This window comes from Sorex araneus, chromosome 3 (assembly GCF_027595985.1).
Source record: "Sorex araneus isolate mSorAra2 chromosome 3, mSorAra2.pri, whole genome shotgun sequence".
Taxonomy (NCBI): domain Eukaryota; kingdom Metazoa; phylum Chordata; class Mammalia; order Eulipotyphla; family Soricidae; genus Sorex; species Sorex araneus.
Window position 1 is genome coordinate 198,455,076 of NC_073304.1, and position 20,973 is coordinate 198,476,048.

At 53.6% G+C, this 20,973-nt stretch overlaps 1 protein-coding gene across 1 annotated transcript in view; it reads right to left on the bottom strand.

Moving 5' to 3' along the window:
- The window catches only part of ASIC2 (acid sensing ion channel subunit 2), a 274,000-nt gene that overhangs the window by 90,478 nt on the left and 162,549 nt on the right, over positions 1 to 20,973 (bottom strand). The window contains exon 2 of the mRNA XM_055129921.1: positions 8,987 to 9,137. Coding sequence (XP_054985896.1) covers positions 8,987 to 9,137 — 151 coding nt within the window. The remainder of the gene's footprint in view (positions 1 to 8,986; positions 9,138 to 20,973) is intronic.

The following is a 20,973-nucleotide window of genomic DNA, read 5'->3' on the forward strand; positions in this document are numbered from 1 at the left end:
CTGACCAAACCGCAAATGCCTACTACATTCCTTAGTCACTCGCCATGAACTGCTGTTGGACGGACGTCCTCATGCATTTCCATCGACTGCACCAAGAAGTTTTCGAGGGCTCCCCTAGCTCTTGAATTCTCAAAACCAGGCCTGGGATCTCTGCTCTGCATCTCTCAGCGCCTGACACCCTGCAGGTGCTCAGTTTCCATGTGCTGATCAGATGTGCTCTGCAGGAGGCCGGTGTTATTTGTTTCCTAGAGGTTCCTCTTGGCCCTTGGCTGACTGGCTGGGAGTTATAAGCAGAGCAAAGGTCCTTTCCACATAGCATGTGGACTAGGCAGGTCTCAGAATGATCGCAGTCAGGATGTGTCTGCACCTGCCTTCAGTGATGCTTCTGGTTGAGGACATCATTCTCCAGCTTCCCTGGCCCCTGGGGAGATCCCCCATCTCACACAAAGCCCCCCTCTCACAGTGGGTTTAGTATTCTAGCTGCATTCTGCCCTTCTGTGCGTTTCTGGGCTCCAGGTCTCTGAATTCAGGCCTGAAATGGCTGCTCTCCCGGGCAGGTGTGTGTGTGTGTGTGTGTGTGTGTGTGTGTGTGTGTGTGTGTGTGTGTGTGTGTGTTGTGGTGGGAGTAGGGGGAGAGGGTGGTCCTGAAGGCACCTCAACAATAGGTTTTTGTGGGAGCAAAGATGTTGGAGAAACCATCGCAACCTCATCCATCACTCTTGCCTTGTCCCATTTATAATGGGGGATAAGAGATGAGCTTCCCTGGATAACTGCTCGGGCCTTCCAGCTACACGGAAAATTTATGATTATTCTTAATTTAATATACATTTTTTATCAAAGCAATATATGTACATAATTTAAAAAGCCAAATGGTACCGCCAGGCTTATCGTAAAAAACAGCATTTTCCTGTTCCACCTCCCCCCAGATCGTGAGCCCCACTCTCAGAGCTCCTACTCTTAGCTCTTGTCTTCCCCCCAACCCAGGTATTTACTTTCATTTTCCCAAAGACACCACCTGCTTGATGGTGACCTGGGGTTCTGAAAAATACTAGACTTGACTCCACTCCTGCCATGGGAGATGAGGACGGCCCACCATAGCTGTTTTCCTTCCATCTTCCAATCTAGACTCTTTTGGCATTTTGGTTAAATCAGCATCCAGTTTTTATGTAGTTATGACAATCTAAATATTGCCCAACCACATAGCACATGGCCTTATTTACTTTTTGTTTCGATTTTGGACCTCACCCAGTGGTGCTTGGGGGCTACTCTCAGCATGACAGTTGAGGTGTGTTCCTGTGGTGCCCAGGAGGACCATGCACTGTCAGGAGAGAACTTGAACCTCCCGAATATAAAGCATGTGCTCCAGCCTCTTGAGTCAGTTTCCTGGCCCTAAGTATATGTTTTTGATCTTGCTTGTAAAGCTATTCTGTCTTTCCTTTTATTTAATATTATTTTGTTGTTTCTGGTTTGCTTTGCTATCACAGAAATGGCAAAGAAGTCAAACTCACAGAAGGAGAGATGAGAGAAGTGGCTGCCAGGGATCAAGGCAGAAGAAGTAAGAAGAGGTTGGTAACAGGGCAGAGGCTTTCAGTTAGAAGATGAACCAGGTCAGAGGATCTAAGGTATAATGTAGTGGCTGGTTGAGAATACAGTTTGGGAGGATCAAAATTTCCAGGGTGTAAAATCTATGTTCTCCCGGGGATAGAGAATGCATTTGAATCTGGATTCTACCTTCATTCTTCACGTGTCATTGTTGGGGAGAGACTTCTCTTGGGGATGAGTGTGTGAGTGAAGGAAGAGATGGACTAGAGGAGGCATAGAGATAGTGATGGAGGATCTTGGGGGCTTTTGTGGTGGTGGGGTTCAGTGACTTTGTGCACCAATCTTGTAAACATCAACATTACATCAACATGTGACAATGTTACCTAAACTATGGTCTGAGAGAGACGGGAGGTGGGGTGGAGAGAGAGAAAGAGAGATAGAGATACAGAGAGACAGACAGAGACAGAGAGACAGACAGAGACAGAGAGACAGAGACAGAGACACAGACACACAGAGAGAGAGAGAGAGAGAGAGAGAGAGAGAGAGAGAGAGAGGGAGGGAGACCGCCCTGCCCCACTGCCCATCTGAATGCCTTGCACTGTGTCTTCTGGCTTCAACAGCTTCCATTGCAATGAGGCGTCCCAGGCCACCCTGATTCCAGATCCTTGGCAAGGGGCTTGTCTTCTTTCTCGAAACCATAACAACTTTCTCTTCATCTGTCAGCTTGCACTTCCCATGACTGTGTCTCAGGTGGTATATTTGCTGCTCAGGGCAGGCAGGATGCAGCATCTCCATACAGAAAACCACATGCCTCAGTAGACTTTTTCTCAGACTGCTTCTCTGGTAATGCCTGCCACCCCACCCCCACCCCCGCCCAATGTCATCTTCACCATCCTCTTGGTGTTGTTACTAGAATTCTACTAGTACTTCCTGGCTTCACTTGGACTTCCTGGCTTCACTTCTTCAGCTTCATAGGTTTTCCTCTCCTACTTGTCTTTTTCTCTTTTGTTTTACTTTTCAAGAGATTTCCTCATTCCCATATACTCTCTGGATTTACAAAATGTTTGCAATCATGTTTGTTTTTAATGTCTAGGAGTTTCCTTCCCTTCCATGAATGTTCCTTTTTAAATAGCACCCTATGCTTGTGTTTATGAATGCGACATCATTTCTTACCTCTTAAGAATTTTAATTAAAGTGGTGTGATGTTTCCATCTGCTCCCTGAATTTTTTAATTTATCAGACGCTTTTAGAGTGCCTAATATTATTCAGGCACTTCTCTAATTCATTTCAATCTTATAGGATGGATAATACGATTTCTCTCATTTTAGAGGTCCTGAAAATGAAGCTCAGAGATGTTAGATCACTTGCCTAGGGTCACACAGCTGAGATTCCAACTCGGGCTCTGATCTGGCTCTGTACTGTGTCCTTAAAGTTTATCTCGACTTCCTCAAAGTCCCTTTTCTGTCTGGAGCTGGTTTCTTTCTTGCTCATGGCTTCCCTCAGAAGCCAGGCACTTGGGCTGTTGACTCAGAGCTGAGAGTACTCGCTCGCAGGCGGCACAGCTCTTCCTGTATACTTTAGGCTAACAGACAGAGGGGGAGGGGTTCCAATGAGGCCACGGTGCTTGTCGTTCTCCATGGCTCTTTCCTCTTGACCCAGAATGTCTCCAAGAAGGGACTTCCCCAAACTTCTGTTTGGGTGTAGATGGAGCTGATGGTTTTTTTGGGAAACTACACAGGAAGCAGAATTTCCCCTTATGTCTCTGCTCTCTGGAGCACCTCGTTCCCACCTGTGGCCTGTTCTCCCTGCACCGAGTCTCTTAAGAGGTGAGCTGCTTCAGTCTTACTTGCTGCTGGGTTGGGGAAAGGGATTTGTCTGGTGCTCAGGGGCCACGGGGTCGGGGTGGGGGCTGCCTGGGAGGGTCCAGTAGCCCCTTTGATAGGCTGTTAATTAGCCATCCAAGTTCAGTTCCTCCTCTCATCTCTGAATCACTACATGCCAATTTCTAAATCACACCCCCCGCCCGGGGGGGCTCTATGATGAAGACTGGCTGGCAATACTTGGTTTCCTGCTGTGGACCCTTATCTTTCTGTCTTGTCTGCTCTGCCAAGTCAGTTTCCTCTCGTCCATCTCTTCCATTTTCCGAACTTTGCTAATACCTACTATTGTCTTTTTTCCCATCCTCTATCCTGTGCTCCAGACAGACAGACAGACAGACAGACAGACAGACAGACAGACAGACAGACTCGCACACACCCCTTTGCCATAAAGAGAGAGCTGGGGTTGGGGAGCACGGACGTGCAGGCTGAGTCTATCCTCTTGAACTGGTGTGCAGGTTGTCAACCTTTGGAGGTTCTGCAGGTCAGCAGAAGGGCCTTGAGCTTCTTTGAGCATCCCAAGAGTAGACAGAGAGACAGGTTTAGAGTTGTTCTGGGGAGGTTTGCAGTTATAAAGCCAGCTTTGTTTGCTCCCCAGAACAGCAGCCTCCCATCTAGTGGTATCCCACTGGGCTCCCTGGCACCCAATGGCTCCTCAGCACTGACCCAGGCTTGTCCATAGGAAGCCCCGGACTTGGTATTGGGAATAAAGAGAAAAGAAATGTGGAGATCTCCATCTCCAATGGAACCAGAGCCACTGCACCTTTATCTGTTTTATATGTTGGGGGGTGGGGGTGTTCTGCTACATCTTTTGTTCAGTAAAAGGATTCTGCTGCTGCTTAAAAAAAAGCTGAAAAAGGAAAATTGCAACAGACCTATCATTACATGCCGCTCTCTCCATTGATGTCACCTGGATCTTATTTTCCTGAGCTATTTTCATGGCAGTCTTTTACAATCACATTTTGAACATTACAGGAAAGCAGCAGAAGGCGTGTCGGAGGGTTTTAAAGCTTGGTGTCACTGCCTAACGGTGTTAGGAAGCTTATTCAACCTCTCAGACCCAGTCCTTTGCAGTATCCAGCTGCCTGGGCCACTCGGAGGATTCACAGCACAGACTGTTCCCGGCACATAGCAGCTACCCAGCCATGTTTGTTTTTCACCCACCCTGGCCTGCCCACGTGCACCATACAGCATCTCCCCACTCCTTGACTCCCCAAGAAATAAATCAACACACTCAGACTACTCTGGCCTATATCAGTGAACCAGACCAGCCAACACCCCTGAAAATTCTTGGGGTGCTTTTGTCCAAGGCAGGCGATAGACGGTCAGTCACAGAGTAGACAAGGACAGAAAAACAAGGGCCAGGAGGACCAAGCAAGGTCCATGGTTGGAAGCTTGCCACAAGTGGGGAGAGAGAAGGGACCACCGTGACAATGATAGTTGGGAACGATCACTCTGGACAGAAACTGAGTGCTGAGAGGAGGCAAAGGAATATACATGATAGCCTTTCAGTACCTGTATTGCAAGTCATAATGCCCAAAAGGAGGAAAGGAGAAAGAAAGAGGGAGGGAGGGAGGGAGAGGATGGGAGGGAGAAAGAGGGAGGGAGAGAGAAGGGGGAGAGAGGGAGGGGGAGAGAGAGTGAGAGAGAGAGAGTGAGATCAAGAGTGAGAGAGAGTGAGAGTGAGAGAGTGAGATCAAGAGTGAGAGAGAGTGAGAGTGAGAGCGAGAGTGAGAGAGAGAGGGTGAGAGAGAGAGAGAGAGAGAGAAGAGAGAGAGAGAGAGAGAAAGTCTGCCGTAGAGGCAGGCTGGTGGTGGGTAGTGGCAGTAGAGAAACTGGGGACTTTGGTGGTGGGAAATGTGCACTGGTGAAGGGATGGGTGTTGAAACACTGTATGACTGAAACCCAATCATGAACAACTGTGTAACCATGTATCTATCACAGTGATTCTATTTTTTAAAAAAAGTTATAGAGTAGACTGAAGGTGACACATGTGGAGCAAGGGACCCACAGGGTGGATAACAAGGGACCAGGGGAAGGGTGGGGAGGTCATTTCAGGCACTGCAGGCAGGGCGGGCCTCCTGGAGCAGCTGTGACCGCCCCCAGCAAAGACTGGACACAAGCGCGGCAGCCACACCAGGCAGAGGAGGGTGAAGGGTGAAGGCAGATGCTTGAGCAGGGGTGTTTGGGTTGTTCGAGGAGAAGTAGGGAAGCCACGTAGCTAGAGCCAATGAACAGGAGGCAGCAGGAGGGAGTGGACGTGGCTGGGGAGATCTGAAGGGGCCTGCTACTGGCTCCTATTAGAGCTCGGACTCTCAAAATAATTTCTAGACTCAAAGACCTAGTGGCCGCTTCCTTTTGAATACTGGGGGACAACAAGGCAATTCATGTCGAGGACAACATGTGTTTGGCATAGGACTGAATGAGCCCCAGAGGCGGGGCAGAAGGGAAGGGTCCTACTCACGGTCTTTCTCTCTTCCCAGCCCATTCACTTGGAAGTCCAGAGGATTGGAGCAATTCCTGCACACCCGTTCCCCTTCCCCCCTAAGGAACACACCCCGGCCCTAACCCCAACCCCACTTCTCTCTACCTGACCCTTCACGGGACTCCCTCAGACGGACGCCCTGTTCTGGTTGCCCACACTCCGCTCCCCCTCCAATGTTCTCAGGGGGCCCAGGCCTTTTATGTCGAACTCACCCGGTCCCTAGGAGGCCTGGGGGCAGCCACCCGAGTGAGGTGGGCTTTTGACTTTTTTTTTTTAATTCCCTACCCAGGAGATTAGATGGAGACTCTAAACAGACTCTCGCTGGTGGTAGGATGTGTCGGATACGAAACTAGTGGGAGCCATGTGTGAAAAAACATCAGTGTGTGGAAGCAGCCTGTCTCCTGGGAGCAGGATGAAAGCGCTGGAGAGAGAGAGAGGGGCAGCAGCAAGGGAAGCGAGGAGAATCGGAGGTGAGGGCGCTGGCTTCCCCGCTTCCGCCTCAGAGGCTCTGAAGCTGCAGCCTCGCCTTCCCGCCACGCGGCGGTGGAAGCTTGCCTTGGATCGTGGCGCGATATCGTCCCTTTCAAGTCTGAGCGTGTTTGAATCTGGTTTCTCTCCCGTGCACCCTGGATAACCCGCTGCCTGGGCCTTTCATCTTTGAAGTTGACTCAGAGGCACCGACGCAGAATTTCATTTTTTTTTTTTTTTAACAACCTCCCACCTGCCTTCGATTTAATTTCGTTCAGAAAATGCTGGCCATGAAATCTGCGCTTCTCTGGGCCAGGGCGGCTCCTCCGGCCCTTCTCTCTCTTGCAGGCTCCTTCCTGAAAAGGGAAGTTCCCATGGTTATGGGCATGAATGTGGGATATGAATGTGGCACGTGGGAGTCCAGCCTTGGAGGTTTGCAATGTGGCCGCTGAGAGGGTTCCTGCTTCTCTTTGGCCTCGCCAGGCTCTCCGTCCCCCCGCCCTTTTGATTCCTGGAAGTATGATCCCCAACTCCTGAGATTCTGCAGGGCTCATTTTGGCCTGTACTGTCTGGATCCGTGGGCTGGAGCGATAGCACAGTGGGTAGGGCATTTGCCTTGCACGCAGCCGACCTGGGTTCGATTCCTCCGCCCCTCTCAGATAGCCCGGCAAGCTACTGAGAGTATCCCGCCCGTACGGCAGAGCCTGGCAAGCTACCCATGGCGTATTCGATATGCCAAAAACAGTAACAAGAAATCTCACAATGGAGATGTTACTGGTGCCCGCTCGAGCAACTCGATGAACAACGGGATGACAGTGACAGTGACTGTCTGGATCCAGAGAAGCCCAAACTGCCTCCTTGAAATGGGTGTATCTCCACGGTGCCCTGCACAGGGATTATGTGACCAAAGGTATTCTGGTTTGAAGCAGTTTCAGCTCTCAGCGAAAGTTACCTTTTCCGCCCCCCCGCCTTCAGTTTTTTGGAGCCACACCCAGCAGTGCTCACGGGCTTCCTTCTGGCTCTGTGCTCAGGGAGAACTTCAGGTGCAGCCCAGGGGACCATACGTGGTGCTGGGGATTGAGCCCAGGTCCACAGGTCTGCTACATGCAAGGAAAGGGCCTTACCCACTGTACTACCTCTCCAGCTTCTTCCTCCCTACTTTAAGCTTTTTTCCATGCAGTCTGCTTCCCCAACCCTCCAGCCTCAGAGAAAACAGCACCCGTAAAAAGTACTCATTTATGCCTCTATCCTGGGGTAGCGCATGTTCTGGGCCATTCTCTAGTGGATTCTGTGTGCCAGTCTGATTTCCCAATGAGACGAGAAGCTCCTCAAAGGCTGAGTGTTTGCCCTGGGCCATCTGCATCCCTGACAACGCCCTGTATGGAGGTAGGCATACGGCAGGCCCTTCCGGGTGGCTGTGCCCGGTCCTGACTTGGCAGCACTCTGGCCCATGAGACTGACCGAGGGACCAGAGGCCAGTACAGGTTAGGCCTGGCCTTGGGTTCACTGTCTGGCTCCTGATACCTCACAGCCTCCAACTTCCGGTTGGCAACCAGAAGGTTGGCTGGAAGAGGTGATGGCAGAGACTCTTTCCTGCCCTGACCATCAGAGGCTGTAGACCCTGGGGCCTCCCTCCTGCTGGAATCACCTCTCCTCCCACTCCTCCTCTCGTCTCCCTCCCCAGGCTCCTCTCTGAACACCCAGTCTCTTCTGCATCCACATTCCCACGCTTGGGCTCCACTTCCTGTCCGTGCCCCGTGAGAGTCCTGAGGCTACCACCCCTCCCAGGCTTAGGGTGGCACTGTTCTTCTCAGCTTCCAGCACCACACTGCCTTTTCCATCTATCTCACCTTCCTGGGAGGACCTGCCCATGCTCTCCAGGACACCCCCCACCCCCCCAGACTCCACTCGAAGGTCCTTTGCACCCCAATGCGTTCCCCAAGCCTGCCCTCTCCCGGGTGGAGGCTATGTGCCTTCTCAGGCATGCACAGTCCTGCCCCATGGGGCTGGATTCTCCGTGTCCTCCTGGAGGCTCCCATCAGGCACGTGGTCTGGATCACCCTAATGTCCCTGCTTTGGTTCCAAGCCTGAGAGGGTACACCCGGCTAGTGAACAGCTTGCAGAATGGACTAATGAATGAATGAATGAATGCAATGCAATGCAATGAGCTGTGGGGCCCATGCTCCCAGGCATAGTACCAGACCCCTGCCCCCACACCTTTGTTTTTGCATAGGCCAGAGGCCCTCAAGCTTCCCCCAGTCAGGTAGGGGAGTCTGCTTTCCTGTTCTGGGTTCCTTGTTTGGCTGGGCCCTTGAGGAAGGTAAGAGGAAAAAGGGATGCTGGGTTCTTTCTTCATCTCCCCAAATCCAGCCACCTGAAGGAGGTCCAACCATCCTTGTTCATTCAAGCCTTCCTCCATGTCTCCTCCCCAGCCCTGCCACCCAATTTCTGCCTGTCATCCTCGATGATCCCATCAGCTGCCCACCTCCTGTGTAGAGAAACAGCATCTCTGTCCGGACAGGTCACCAACCCCAGCACGGACACTTCTAAGCCCCGCCCATCCTGAGCAGACCCCGCCCACCCAGCCCCATGCCCCGCCCACTGCCCTGCTCACCTGTCTCTCCCCAGATGGGCAGGTACTCATCTTGCTGAATGTCCAGCATGATCTCCAACCCGTTGCCTGTGCCCCCCTTGACTGTGGTCAGCAGGGGTCTGCCATCCTCGCCTGAGTTAAACATGTAACACTTCCCGTATTTTGTAAACACCTGAAGGAGAGAAGAGAGAGGCACGTGGTGACTTTAGACTCCAGGGGAGACCACAGACACCCAACGGCAGACCAGCAGTTCACCGAAACCACCTGCCCACCTTGGACGCCGATGAACCTGTGCGCGGTCGGCAGCCTGATGTTTGCCAAGTGGGCTTCTAGCAGTGAGGGGCGGGTCCTGAGCCCCTTGGGGGCTGGGTGCCAGGGCTGTGGGCTTATTTCCCTCATCTCTCTCCCCTAGGTGGCTCCACCCATTCCCGGGTGGGACCCCTTATTTGTGCACTTCTGGTCCTGGTTGGTACCTCCAGATTCCAGAGGCACCTATCCTTCTGCCTGATAAGCCAGGCCTCGGGGGTCCCCCACTGATGATGCCCGAAGCTCAGCGTGCCCCAGTGGGAGCAGCTTTCTCTTCAGCTTCACTGCTGGCTGAGGAGAAGCCAGGCCACAGAGTGACTGTCCGCTCCCCTCCCCTCTTCCAAGCCCCACGAAGCCGCCAGGCCTCTCGGCACTGCCTCCACATCGCATCAGCTTCTGATGTTTTCTCGCCTGCTGTGCAGTAACTTAGACTAGCCCTTGCTTATGGAGGTGGGGGGGGCTGGTGGTGGCTGCTGCTGCTTCCCAGCAGGCGTCCCCAGGCCACCCCCTCCACCAGCCTGCAGCACCCCCGCTTCCGAAACACAGGCCCCCATCTTGCCAGTCCCACAGGGCTCCCACCCTTGCAGATGGGAGGCCTGCCCCAGCCCCCTACATTCCTCAATACCCCAGGCTGACTCCAGCTTCTCACTTCCTGTTCGAGTCCACAGGAAGCCCCAGGTCTCAAGGACCACATCTGCACACGGACAGAGGGATCTGTCCCTCAGGCCAGCACAGTGCCCGGGACAGAGGAAGGAGTGCTCCAGACCCAGAGTGCAAGAATGAATAGATGAATGAGTGTGGAAGGAGTGATTAAAGCATGGCCAAACAACTTTTCAGCGCCTTCACTGGTGGGTCACACACTGGTGGCTTTTATTAACTGCTCTGCCCTCCTTCCATGATTCCAGACACTTTTGCACTCTGCCTGGACAACCTCAATTCCTGTCCGCATTCTTCACAACTGGATTGATGCACTTCCTCCTCCTACAGGAAGCCTTCCTGAGCTTCTGGATCAAGTAGGGAGACCCCCGGACCCAACTATCTCCACCCCACTTCTCCACAGCACCTCTCGCGCAGCACTGAAGAGTTGGACCTGCATTCCTCCTGGATGCAATTTTGCTTTTTCATGCTGGAGTCCCCATCCTATTGTCTGACCCCCTGGGTGGCACTCTGCCCACTTTGGTCTCATGTGGAGGCAACTTCAAAGACGCGGAGCTTCAGGGTGGAAAAAACCCTGGGCCAGGAATGCTGGGATCTTGTTCAAGTTCAAAATGGCCACTTAAGTAGCTGTGCAATTCTGGGTGAGCCAGGTAGACCTTCCAGGTCTCAACTTTTCCATCTCTAAATTGGAAGTTTGAGTCTGGGCTTGGCTTCCTCGGAAGGTAATTGAAGGGGTTGATGGAGGTAATTCACGCGCCAGAGAACTTGAAAAGCCGGCGACTAAAGCTAAAAACATCTGACTACATAACGGCTTTGGAATCCCGAGCTGAAGCCAAATCATACCTGACACAGTTGGCTGGAAGGGCCAATGGGACGGGAGTAACTGACCTCTGATGCTTGGACTGAGGCCACCGCCCTGAAATGTGTTCCCTGGAGCCAGCGGCTCCTCAGGGAGGATGCCGGGGAGGGGCGGGGGAAGGGGAACCTGGTGCACGGTGGGTGAGATGGAGTGGGAGGGGGTGAGTGAGGAGGCGACCTTTCTCACACAGATCTTGGTGGCTGTCTAGAAGGCAAGAGTCCAGGCCCCTGCTCCGTGCCCTGCACCATGCTGGACGCTCACTCATGCCATCTGCATTATAGTGTGACCAGGGAGGGCCTGGGTGCTCCCAGGATGCAGAGGAGGAAACCAAGGTACAGAGAGACTAAGTGATTTGCTTATGGTCACACAGCTGTGAAGGAGAGAAGCCAGGGTTAACGCCCTGTGTCTGATTCTGTCAGACTCTCTCATTCAGAGGGTGCTGCCATGGGTCTTTATCATGGAGATGTCTCTGAGTCCCTTTCTGCTTCGCTCTTTCCGGCAGACAATCAATAATTATGCACCTGCTGAGTTCAGGGGTTGGGGAATCACCGGAAGTACAGGCCCGGCTGCCTGCCTTCCGGGACTGTCCAGTAAAATATGGTGGTCCACACTTTTTTCTTCCCTCCAGAGAGCAGCCCTGCCACCCCGACCAGCCGTGTCATGTCAGGCGAGCAGAGCCCGATGCTTCTGCCCCCGTGGCTGCTGGAACATGGTGTCGCGGGGCTCTGAGCTCCACCATCTCTACTGCACAGAGCCAGTGGACTTGGGTATGAGATTGTCCCTGGGCTCCAGGGGAGCATGGAGGGGACAGATAAGAGCACCTGACACATCGCACGCGTTCCTCCAGGGGTAGAGGGCCTCTGCAGTGACCTCAGGAGTCTCTGGCCGGGCTTCTCTTTGTTAGACCCACTAAAGGCCATCTGCCCCCCAAACCGGCAAGAACATCAATTCACCGACACATATGAAGAGACTGGTCAGAAGTTTATGTCTTGCAGTTTAATGCCAGATTATTGCCAATACCGACCTCTCCATCCCTTCCGGGACTGGAGCATCAGAATACTGGGGTGCCTGTGGGGTCTCCTCCGAGGGCTCTCCCCAAGCCTGGCCCCTGCAGCTCTGAGGCGGAGCACAAGGTGTGAGAACTGACGGGTAAGGACATGTCCCCCTGCGAGAGAGGAAGGACTTGCCGAGGTGGTGCCGCAACCAAGTGTCCCCTGGGACTGGGGGGCTCCCCTCAGTGTGAGGAGAGAAGAGGTAAGGGTGGCGGCCTTCAGTGGGTCACTCACTGAGGCCGCACCTCTGTAAGCTTCATGCACTGAGATCTGTCCAGAAAGGAGAGGGGGTGGGCAAGTGAAGACCCCCATCCTCGTCTGTCCTTGCCAGCCTGCCGTCACCTCCTGGGGAAGATGGGGCAGCCACAGGTACCCATCATGACAGTTCTGTCTTCCCAACCCTATGTGGCGCTGGGAAGAGGTCAGGAATGGCCAGGAGTGATGCTGATCCCTGATCCGAGGGGAGGGGTGAGGAGCTGAGGGGTGGTCGTCATTGTGTCTGAGACGGCCGTGTGCTTTATGGAGAGGGAAAGCATGCTGCCCAGCCTGTTCCGGGGCTTCCGAGGACTCTGAGGGGAAGTCCCTCACCTTCTCCCCGGGGGCTGGGCCCAGCCTCCCCTTCTCCATCTCTCTCATGCGTCCAGCCTACACATGGCCGAGCTCTTCACTCCAGGCTCCCTCCATGGGCCCTTTCTTGGGCCTTGACTCCCCCCACCCTCAGCCCTCCAGCTTGAGACCAGCCTTTGCCTACTTTCAACTGCCCAGAAGCCTCGACTGCCTCCTGCCCAGCCCCCACACTTTGTTGAGCTATATTTTATTCTTGATTTTTCATTTAGGCACTGTGATTTCCATATCTGCTGACAAGAGTCTCACGGAGACAGTGTTCTAACTCCATTCTCACCACCAGCGTCCACATCCCTCCGCTAGTGCCAACCTGTCACCTGAGCAGACATGTTTTGAAATTTATTGTTTGGGTCCCCTGCTTCCAGCAGAGCTGGATCTAGTTTAGACATAGACAGCCATTTCACCTCTACACCCCAGGTGACTCCATGACCTCTAACCCTCATCTCTCTGTTATCTCCAAACTACCTCTTCTTCTCCCCCTCTATTTTTCTTTCTATAATCAAAGGTTGTTTCAAAGGCTTGTCCCCTTTGAAGGTCAAGGGGTTAGAATTGAGAACCCAAAGCTAACCTTTCGGATCTGTGGCCAACTAACTTACAACATGACGTGACGTGATGAGTTTCTTCAATAAATGGTGCTGGGAAAACGAGATAGCCAGCCTCCATTTAAATGAGGGCTTCTTGATTACATCCCTCCAGCCTAATTTCCTTTGTAACACTCATCCTGGTATGTAACTGGGTGTTCGTTCACTTGGTTATTTGTGGGTGACTGCCCCTGTACCATAGACTCCTGGGGTGGGCAGGTAGGAGTGTCTTGTGTTGTTGAAGGATGAATGAATGAATGAACAGATGGATGGGCTCCAAGGTGCTGCCGCCCATACGTCCTCTACCCACCTCTGTCCTCTTACCTTACCCACCCCTGGGAGGCACCCTTCAGGGCTGGCTGTACCTGGTTTGGTGGGGGCTCGTGCTGACATCACATCCACCTCCCCTTCCCATCCTTTCTCTGCACCAGCTTTCTCCCCCTTTCACTCGTTGCATCTAAGCAGTTGTTCTTACTTCTCTGTGAAGGCATCAGGGGAGATGGCCCTTGCAGGACCAGAGACAGTTTACCTTCACGTGGGCAGGAGACACGACGCTAAGGTGTGCATCTCCCCAGATCTCCCTAGCCTCCCTGCCTGCACACCGTGAGCCCTCCCATCCCGCCCGGCTTCTCTAAGAGGATTATTTTCCTCTCTGTTCGACATCAAAGGCCCGAGAGCTCTCTACACACGGTGCAATTTTACTCCCAACTTGGGACAAGATGCAGCTCTCCTTCTCCGTTTCGGGGCATAATGACAGGTAAGTGTAACACACGCTTCCCATTTGTGCCTTATCGCCCCCAGCCAGAAAATACTATTTATTTAAGGCCAGACTGTCAGGCTGAGCCTGCAGCAGCTTCTGACTTGCATTTCTTGGCTCTCCCGGCCAGGGCTCTCAGTCCCATCACAGATGTGGGGCTAGGAGGGCGCTCAGTTGGGTTCGTTTGCAAGAATGAAAGGTGCGAAGCCTATAGGAGTGATCGAGGGGAGAGATTCTGAGATTAAAATAGGCTCCATGACCGCGGACAATTTGCAAGGTGCATTTGGCATGGCTGATGACCTATGGATCAGCCATCCCAGGGAAGGTACCAATATCCACTGTGGTCTTTATGGCCACACGGATCCCTGAGCCTGCTCTGGTGTAGGGCCCTGCCTGGCATTGCCATTTCCCTCTTTCCTGGGGACTGTTCCAGCTCCCCCGGTGAGGAGGCAGGTACAAGTCCAACCCTATTTGCCAGTATAGGAGACTGCAGCTGTGGGAGAGAGAGGCTGCCGAGTGGGGATATCACGGGAAGAGTGGTAGGATTGGGGTCCCGAAGGGTCGGGACTGAGCAGCTCACTCGTCACCAGGTCGGTGGCCTGAACATGGTGCCGATACTTTCCCAACTTCCTGCAGGGCAGGCTGGGCCAGAGGGTGGGGCTTAGGTGCATGCAGGCCCAGCCTATACTGGAGCTGGCCAGTGCATGAGAATCACACCACCGGTGGGTCTCACCACTAGTTACGAGCATCCTGGAGGTCACGGGCGCTTCTCTGCACACCAGAGATGAGGAAGTTAGCTGGTTGATGGGATGCACAGCTAGAGAAAGGGAGGGGTTGATGGGCCCTGCCCTCTCAGCCTCTGCCACCATGGAACCAAGCTCATCTGGAAAGAGACAGAGGGGAAGAAACTCCCCACGTGCCATGCCTTTGCTTATCCCGTAATCAAGTCAAGACTGCGGTGGGAAATTGGGGGTGACCTGAGATTTCTGGGGCCCTGGAATTCAAAAGAAAGATACATCAAAACCTTCTGCCTGAGAACTGGGGACAAACCAGGGGCTAGAACAGCATTTCTCAATGAGGCTCCCCTTTTGGTTCCCAGGATACTGCAACATGGGGGATCGAAAGTTGTTTAAACATGATGGTCACTTAATACCTCTACTGCAAACCACAACACTCCAAAGGAGAGAGAGAACAAAAGGGAATGCACTGCTGCAGAGGCAGGGTGGGGTGGGAGTGGTGGGAGGGATACTGGGATCATTGGTGGAGGTGAATGGACACTGGTAGAGGGATGGGTAAACGATCACTGTATGACTGAAATGCAAACACGAAAGTTCATAAGTTTGTAACTGTATCTCGCGGTGATTCACTAATAAATTTTTTTTAAAAAAAGTTGTTTAAACAGGAGGATTACTCCACAACTTAGATGCCAGCCTTGCACGTGGGGGGAAAAGGCAGCTCAGATAGAGAAGGGACCACCAAGTAAAGGGTGCTAGGAGGGCCGATTCGGGATGGGAGAGGCGGGCTGAAAGTAGACTGTAGACCAAACATGATGGCCACTTGATACCTCTACTGCAAACCACAACACCCAAAAGGAGAGAGAGAGAGCAAAAAAGAATGCCCTGCCACAGAGGCGGGGTAGGGTGGTGGGAGGGATGCTGAGATCATTGGTGGTGGAAAATGGGCACTGGTGGAGGGATGGGCACTTGACCACTGTATAACTGAAATGCAAGCACGAAAGCTTGAAAGTCTGTAACTGCATCTCATGGTAATTCACTAATAAAATAAAATAAGATAAAATAAATGGGAGATCGGCCAGTGTCTGGAAATCAGGGGCTGGTGTGGGAGGGGGCAGGAAGGAAACAATGCCTTGCCAGTAGACGGCTGAGAGTCAGTCCCTGGCGCCACATAGGTGCCCAGCTTGATCCAACAGCTCCAAGGTTCATGCCTGGCAGCTCTGCGCTCTGGAATCCCACAAGTGCCACAAGCAGCCTCAGGCCGTGCCACAGCCAGAGCTGTGTGCAACTGCAGTCAGAACTGGGGTGTCAGATAGAGAAGGGAACACTAAGTAAAATGTGATTGGAAATCCCGAGAGGGGAGGGAGATGCACGCTGAAAGTAGACTAGAGACTGAACATGATGGCCACTCAATACCCCTATTGCAAACCACGACACCCAAAAGGAGAGAGAGAGAACAAATTGGAATGCTCTGTCACAGAGGCGGAGTGGGGTGGGGGGGATGGGATAGGGGGGGTGGGAGGGATACTGGGTTCATAAGTGGTGGAGAATGGACACTGGTGGAGGGATGGGCTCTCGAACATTGCATGAGGGTGAAATAAGCACAAAAATGTGTGAATCTGTAACTGTACCCTCACTGTGACTCACTAATTAAAAAATCAATAAATTATAACAAAATTAAATATTTGTTAAAAAAAAAAAGAACTGGGGTGTGACCCCATGTCCCTCCAGCGAGCATCACAACTAACAGATGCAAGCACCTTGGTTAGAAACCACAGCCCCAGGGAGCATCTGTGAGTACCACATAACTTCCTGGCAAGCATGTGAGCACTGCAGCGCCCCCTGGAGATCCCTGTGAGTACTGCAGCACCCTCTAGCAAGCACTGCAGCCTGGGTGTATATGTGTGAGCACTGCCAGAGTGTGCATCTTCGAGGTTTGTGAGTGCCACAGTCTGCTGTGTGACCTCCACATGCACCATGCCCCCTCTCCCCCCGCACCGTTCATGGTAGCAACAAGGAAGGGAATGGAAAGATGGGTGGCCAGCGGCCTTGTCCTTTTTTTCCAATAAAAGCTGACAATTCACTTTGAAAAGAATTCAACATTTGGGGCCTTAGCGATAGTACAGCGGGTAGGGTGTTTGCCTTGCACACGGCCCACCCAGGTTCGATCCCTGGCATCCCCATATGGTCCCCTGCACTGCCAGGAGTGATTCCTGAGTGCAGAGTCCTGAGCATCACTGAGTGTGATCCAAAAAGGACAAAAAAGAAAAAAAAAAAAGGAATTCAACATTTGGATTTTGACAATGGCATCGTAACTAGTTACTGGCACAGCAGACAGCCCACTCCAGCAGGAAGCACGTTCTGGAAGGAACCTGGATGTGGGGCTGGGGCATCTCACTGCTTTCTAGCAATGTTCGGAGTAGTCCTGAGGGCCCAAGTGGGCACCGGTCCGGCTGATCTCCCTCCTGGGGTGCCACCAGTGCCAACCCGGGCAGCAGCCCCATGTGGTCAGCACCAGGTACGGAGCAGAGGCAGGTCGCAGCGCCCGTGCCCAGAGAGGCCCAGGTGCTGCCTTGTCTGAAGCCAGCGCTCTCTCCCCAGCCTTCCCCAGGCTGCTCTGGAGGTCATGGGGGTCTCAGGGTCAGAGGGATCCTGGAAAATGCTCAACACCACTGAGAAGCCTCTCGCCCAAACTTCTCACTGGGCACCTGGGGTTGAAGACCCAGGGAGATGCCTTGACCTGTTGGAGCCAGTGTGGGGGCCGAGAGCCGTCCTGGGCTGCTGCAAGGCGCTGGCTTCAGCTTCTGCTCCACGACCAGTGCTCGTACCAGCCAGGCGGGAGACAGAAGCGTGCCACCCCTGCCTGGGGCGTCTGGGAGAAGGAACCAGATTGGTGGGTGCGGCCCCCCTGTGTCCCCAGCTCTGCAGGGTCTGCCGGAACCCTGAATCACTGTCTGGGAAACACAAGTGCCTGAGTCCCAGCTGGCAAAGCCCAGGAAGGGCTGATCCCCATGAAGGCACACGGCTTTCGGGGCCAATTAGCAGTACAAACAGCATTTCTACAAGCATGCACCTACTCGAGGCAAATAAATTATGTATAAGCTCCCTTAAGGGCTATTGAAACATCCACTTACGAGCACAGGCCCGGGCTGCAGGCTCCCACCTCCCCGCCCCGGCATTAATCCCGACCTTTAGGACTGCTCCTTGCCAGTGGGCTTCTTGTCTCTTCTTGCTTATTACACTTGAAGGAAATGAAATTATACTGCTCCAAAATGCCGCTAAAACCCAGCCTTTTTTTTTTTTTCCCCTTGATTGAGCTTTCCTCTCTATGAGCTCCTGAAATTTCTCATTAGGCTGTTTTCAAAATACCACGCATGTGAAAGCCAACCATTTAGTGGTGTCTGTTTGATTTGCTTCTCTCAGACACAGACGCATTCCACAGCACCACGACGTGCTCAAGTCTGTCAAATGGGTTACCGGGACGGCAGTGAACGCGCAGAATCTGCCCGTTTTGTTTTTCTGAAGTTGCAATTAAACGCATTTGAAAATTAAACAAGGAGAGGGAGGGAGAGAGGCGCGAGGAGGACGCTGGAGACAGGCTGGTGCTCCTGGAGGCCAGAATAGTCTCTGGCTCCTCCTGCCACAAGGGCCAGCCCTGAGGACTCTGCTGAGGGCCTGGGCTTCCCCCCACAGTCACATTCAGAGGGGATGGGAACCCAGAAAGCAGCGCTCTGTGGCCAGTGCCAGCCTGGGGGATGAAGGAGAGGGGAGATATGGCTTCTTGTGGTGGGGGTGAAGGTGGGCCACTCCCTGCTGTGCTCAAGGCTTACTCCTGGCTCTTTGCTCAAGGACCACTCCTGGAGGTAATGGGTGGGTGGAGCGGGGGAAACCACATGAGATGCCGGGGATGGAGCCTGAGTTGGTTGCATGCAAGGCAAGTGTGCTATTAGCTAAATGATCTCTCTAGCCCGGAGACACCGCATGTTTGGCACCACCTTGTCCTCTTCCTGACAGGCAGCCACCAGCTCTTCAGAACATTGCCACTGACATCTTGGGAGGCAAAGAACAGTCATTTGCAGACCAAGAAGCTGAGGCTCTGCCAGGGCCAATCACCTGGCCCAGGTTCCAGAGAGAGAAAGGGTGGGCCGGCTGTTCCCTTTTAGCATCCACGCTCCTGGAAGACCTGTCTGTATTTCCAGAATGGACGATAGGGTCACGCCCTGGGCCCCACTTGGAGGAGATGGAGTCCTGTGCACCCGCCCGTGATCCTTCTCTAAGAGGTCTTCCTCCGCAGTACCCCCGCCAGCTCTGCCAGCCTGAGCACCTCCTGGTGACTGTGCAGGGCACTTCAGACCCCAAGGAGTTGCTGGTCGAGCACCCTGTGGAAGATGGCAGGGGCAGCTGCCAGCCAGGAAGCAGCACGCGTGCACCTGGGCGTCTGTGGCCGGTGCTCTCGTGTGAGACAACATTTGGGGGCCAGTGTTCTCTGGGCACCCAAGTCCCTGCAAAGCAGAGGTCAATGTGTCATTGTTTATCTGGCACCACCTGGGAACAAGACATCTCACAGGAGACCTCAGCCTGGGGCTCCCTCCCCAGCTGAACCCCGCTAGAGGTTCCCAGGTGAGGTAGGCGAGCAGGAGTTGGCTGCCTTCCCCACTCCAGGCAGACAGCAGCTGACTGGTGGGGAGGGGTTGCTGAAGTTGGGGCTTACTGGAAGGGTCCATGTCCTATCCTGGGTCTCCTGGGGACCAGCTGGGACCTATCTCTTCTGTCTCTGGATTCCCCAGGCCGGCCCCTTGCCTGTGAGGTGCCTCTGTGATCCAGGCTCCCAGCAGAGATTCCGGAGCTGTCTGAGCTCTGATTTAGGTGTGGGTGATCCCCCTGTTGATCTCGGTTCCTCCTCAAAGGCAGCACCTCCCAACACAATGGGGTGAAAAGAGCCAAAGGGGACTGGATAAGAGATAAGGGCACGGGAGAGATAGTACAAGACTTAGGCCCTTGCCTGGCATACGGGGGACCAACTGAAACCAATGGAATCCCCAGCCAAGAGAGACTCCTGAGCACAGAGCCAGGAATAGCTCCTGAGCACTGCAGGGTGTGGTTCAGTCCCCACCCCAAACACACAGTACAAGGCAGAAGGCGTCTAAAGCACTTGGGGGCTCATCCACTCACTCACTCAGGGAACACCTATAATTCCTTTGCTGCTCCAGGCACGTTCCTGGCTGTGGGGGATACAGAGAGGAGCCTGCTCACTCTTTGGAAACCCCCGTCAGGGCGGAGGGTGGCCACACACTCCTTTTGAATCATGCCAAGGCTGTGAGGTACCCAGAGGGAAGTGGCATGGAGGGCAGAGATGGGCTGGACGGGTCTGTGGCACGATTTTCCCTCAGCACGGAGATGCCACCAGCTGCATGTTGACTTGGCAGTGCCCTGAGACTGTCCCTGGTCTGGGGGTGGGTCTGAATTCAGGCTGCTGGCCCATCAGCCTGGAACCCTCTGTGGACGTCCACAGGCGACCCCGAGAGAGGCAGGCAGGCTGCGTGGAAGAAAAGATATTGACCGGGTTATCCTGGTTGGACCCCCTCAGGTGGCTGGACAGGGGGCACTACAGGCAGAGGATCCCAGCCATTAGCAGTGGGGCGTGAAGCTGGAGAGGCAGAGGGCACCTGCTTCTCTCCAAGGAAACTGGGTCATTCTGGGAGCCCCTGCCCACACCGCCAGTGCCCCCAGAGCCCTGCCAACAGGCCACTGAGCCAAACCTAGGAACCTAAGGTCAAGACAAGAGCACTGAACCGCAGGCAAGGGGGACGCAATGAGCTGTTCCTGTGGGCTGGGGAGATGGCTCGATGGCAGAGAGCGCTGTCCCCAGCTCTCCATGGTTCCCTGAGCACTGCTGGGAGTGCCCCTACCCCGAAAACATAAAGAGCACCCCTTCGGTTGTCACCAGAGATGGGGAGCAGGACCCAGGAGGGAAGAACCCCTAATGTGGTGGAGAGAGTGCCCACAGAGCATGAGCAGCCTCACCCTTCCCTATATTTCTGCTGCTGCATCGAACCCACTACCCCGACTCCCGCTGGCCCCTGCAGTTCTAGCTCCTAGGCAAAGCATGGGGTGGAGGTAGCTCAACACCTGAGGATGTGACCCTGAGCCGGGGTGCAGAGTCCCTTTAGTCTCCTTTCTGATTATTTGTGACATAAGAGACAGGAAGTGCCGGGCAAAGGATACTCATGTGACCAAACTAGGATCCGGAATCACCATAGTATTCTGCACCAAACTCTGAAATCCCTCAGCCTATAGGATGTGCTTCTGGAAGTGACGGCCTGGTTCCAAGTTCCTCTTACAGGTGTTTGTCAGATCCTGTATCTACAACCCTGTTCCCACCTCTAGTTGCTGCCTGCTGGGCTTATGGGAATATGTGTCCTGTGTCCATATTCCTTT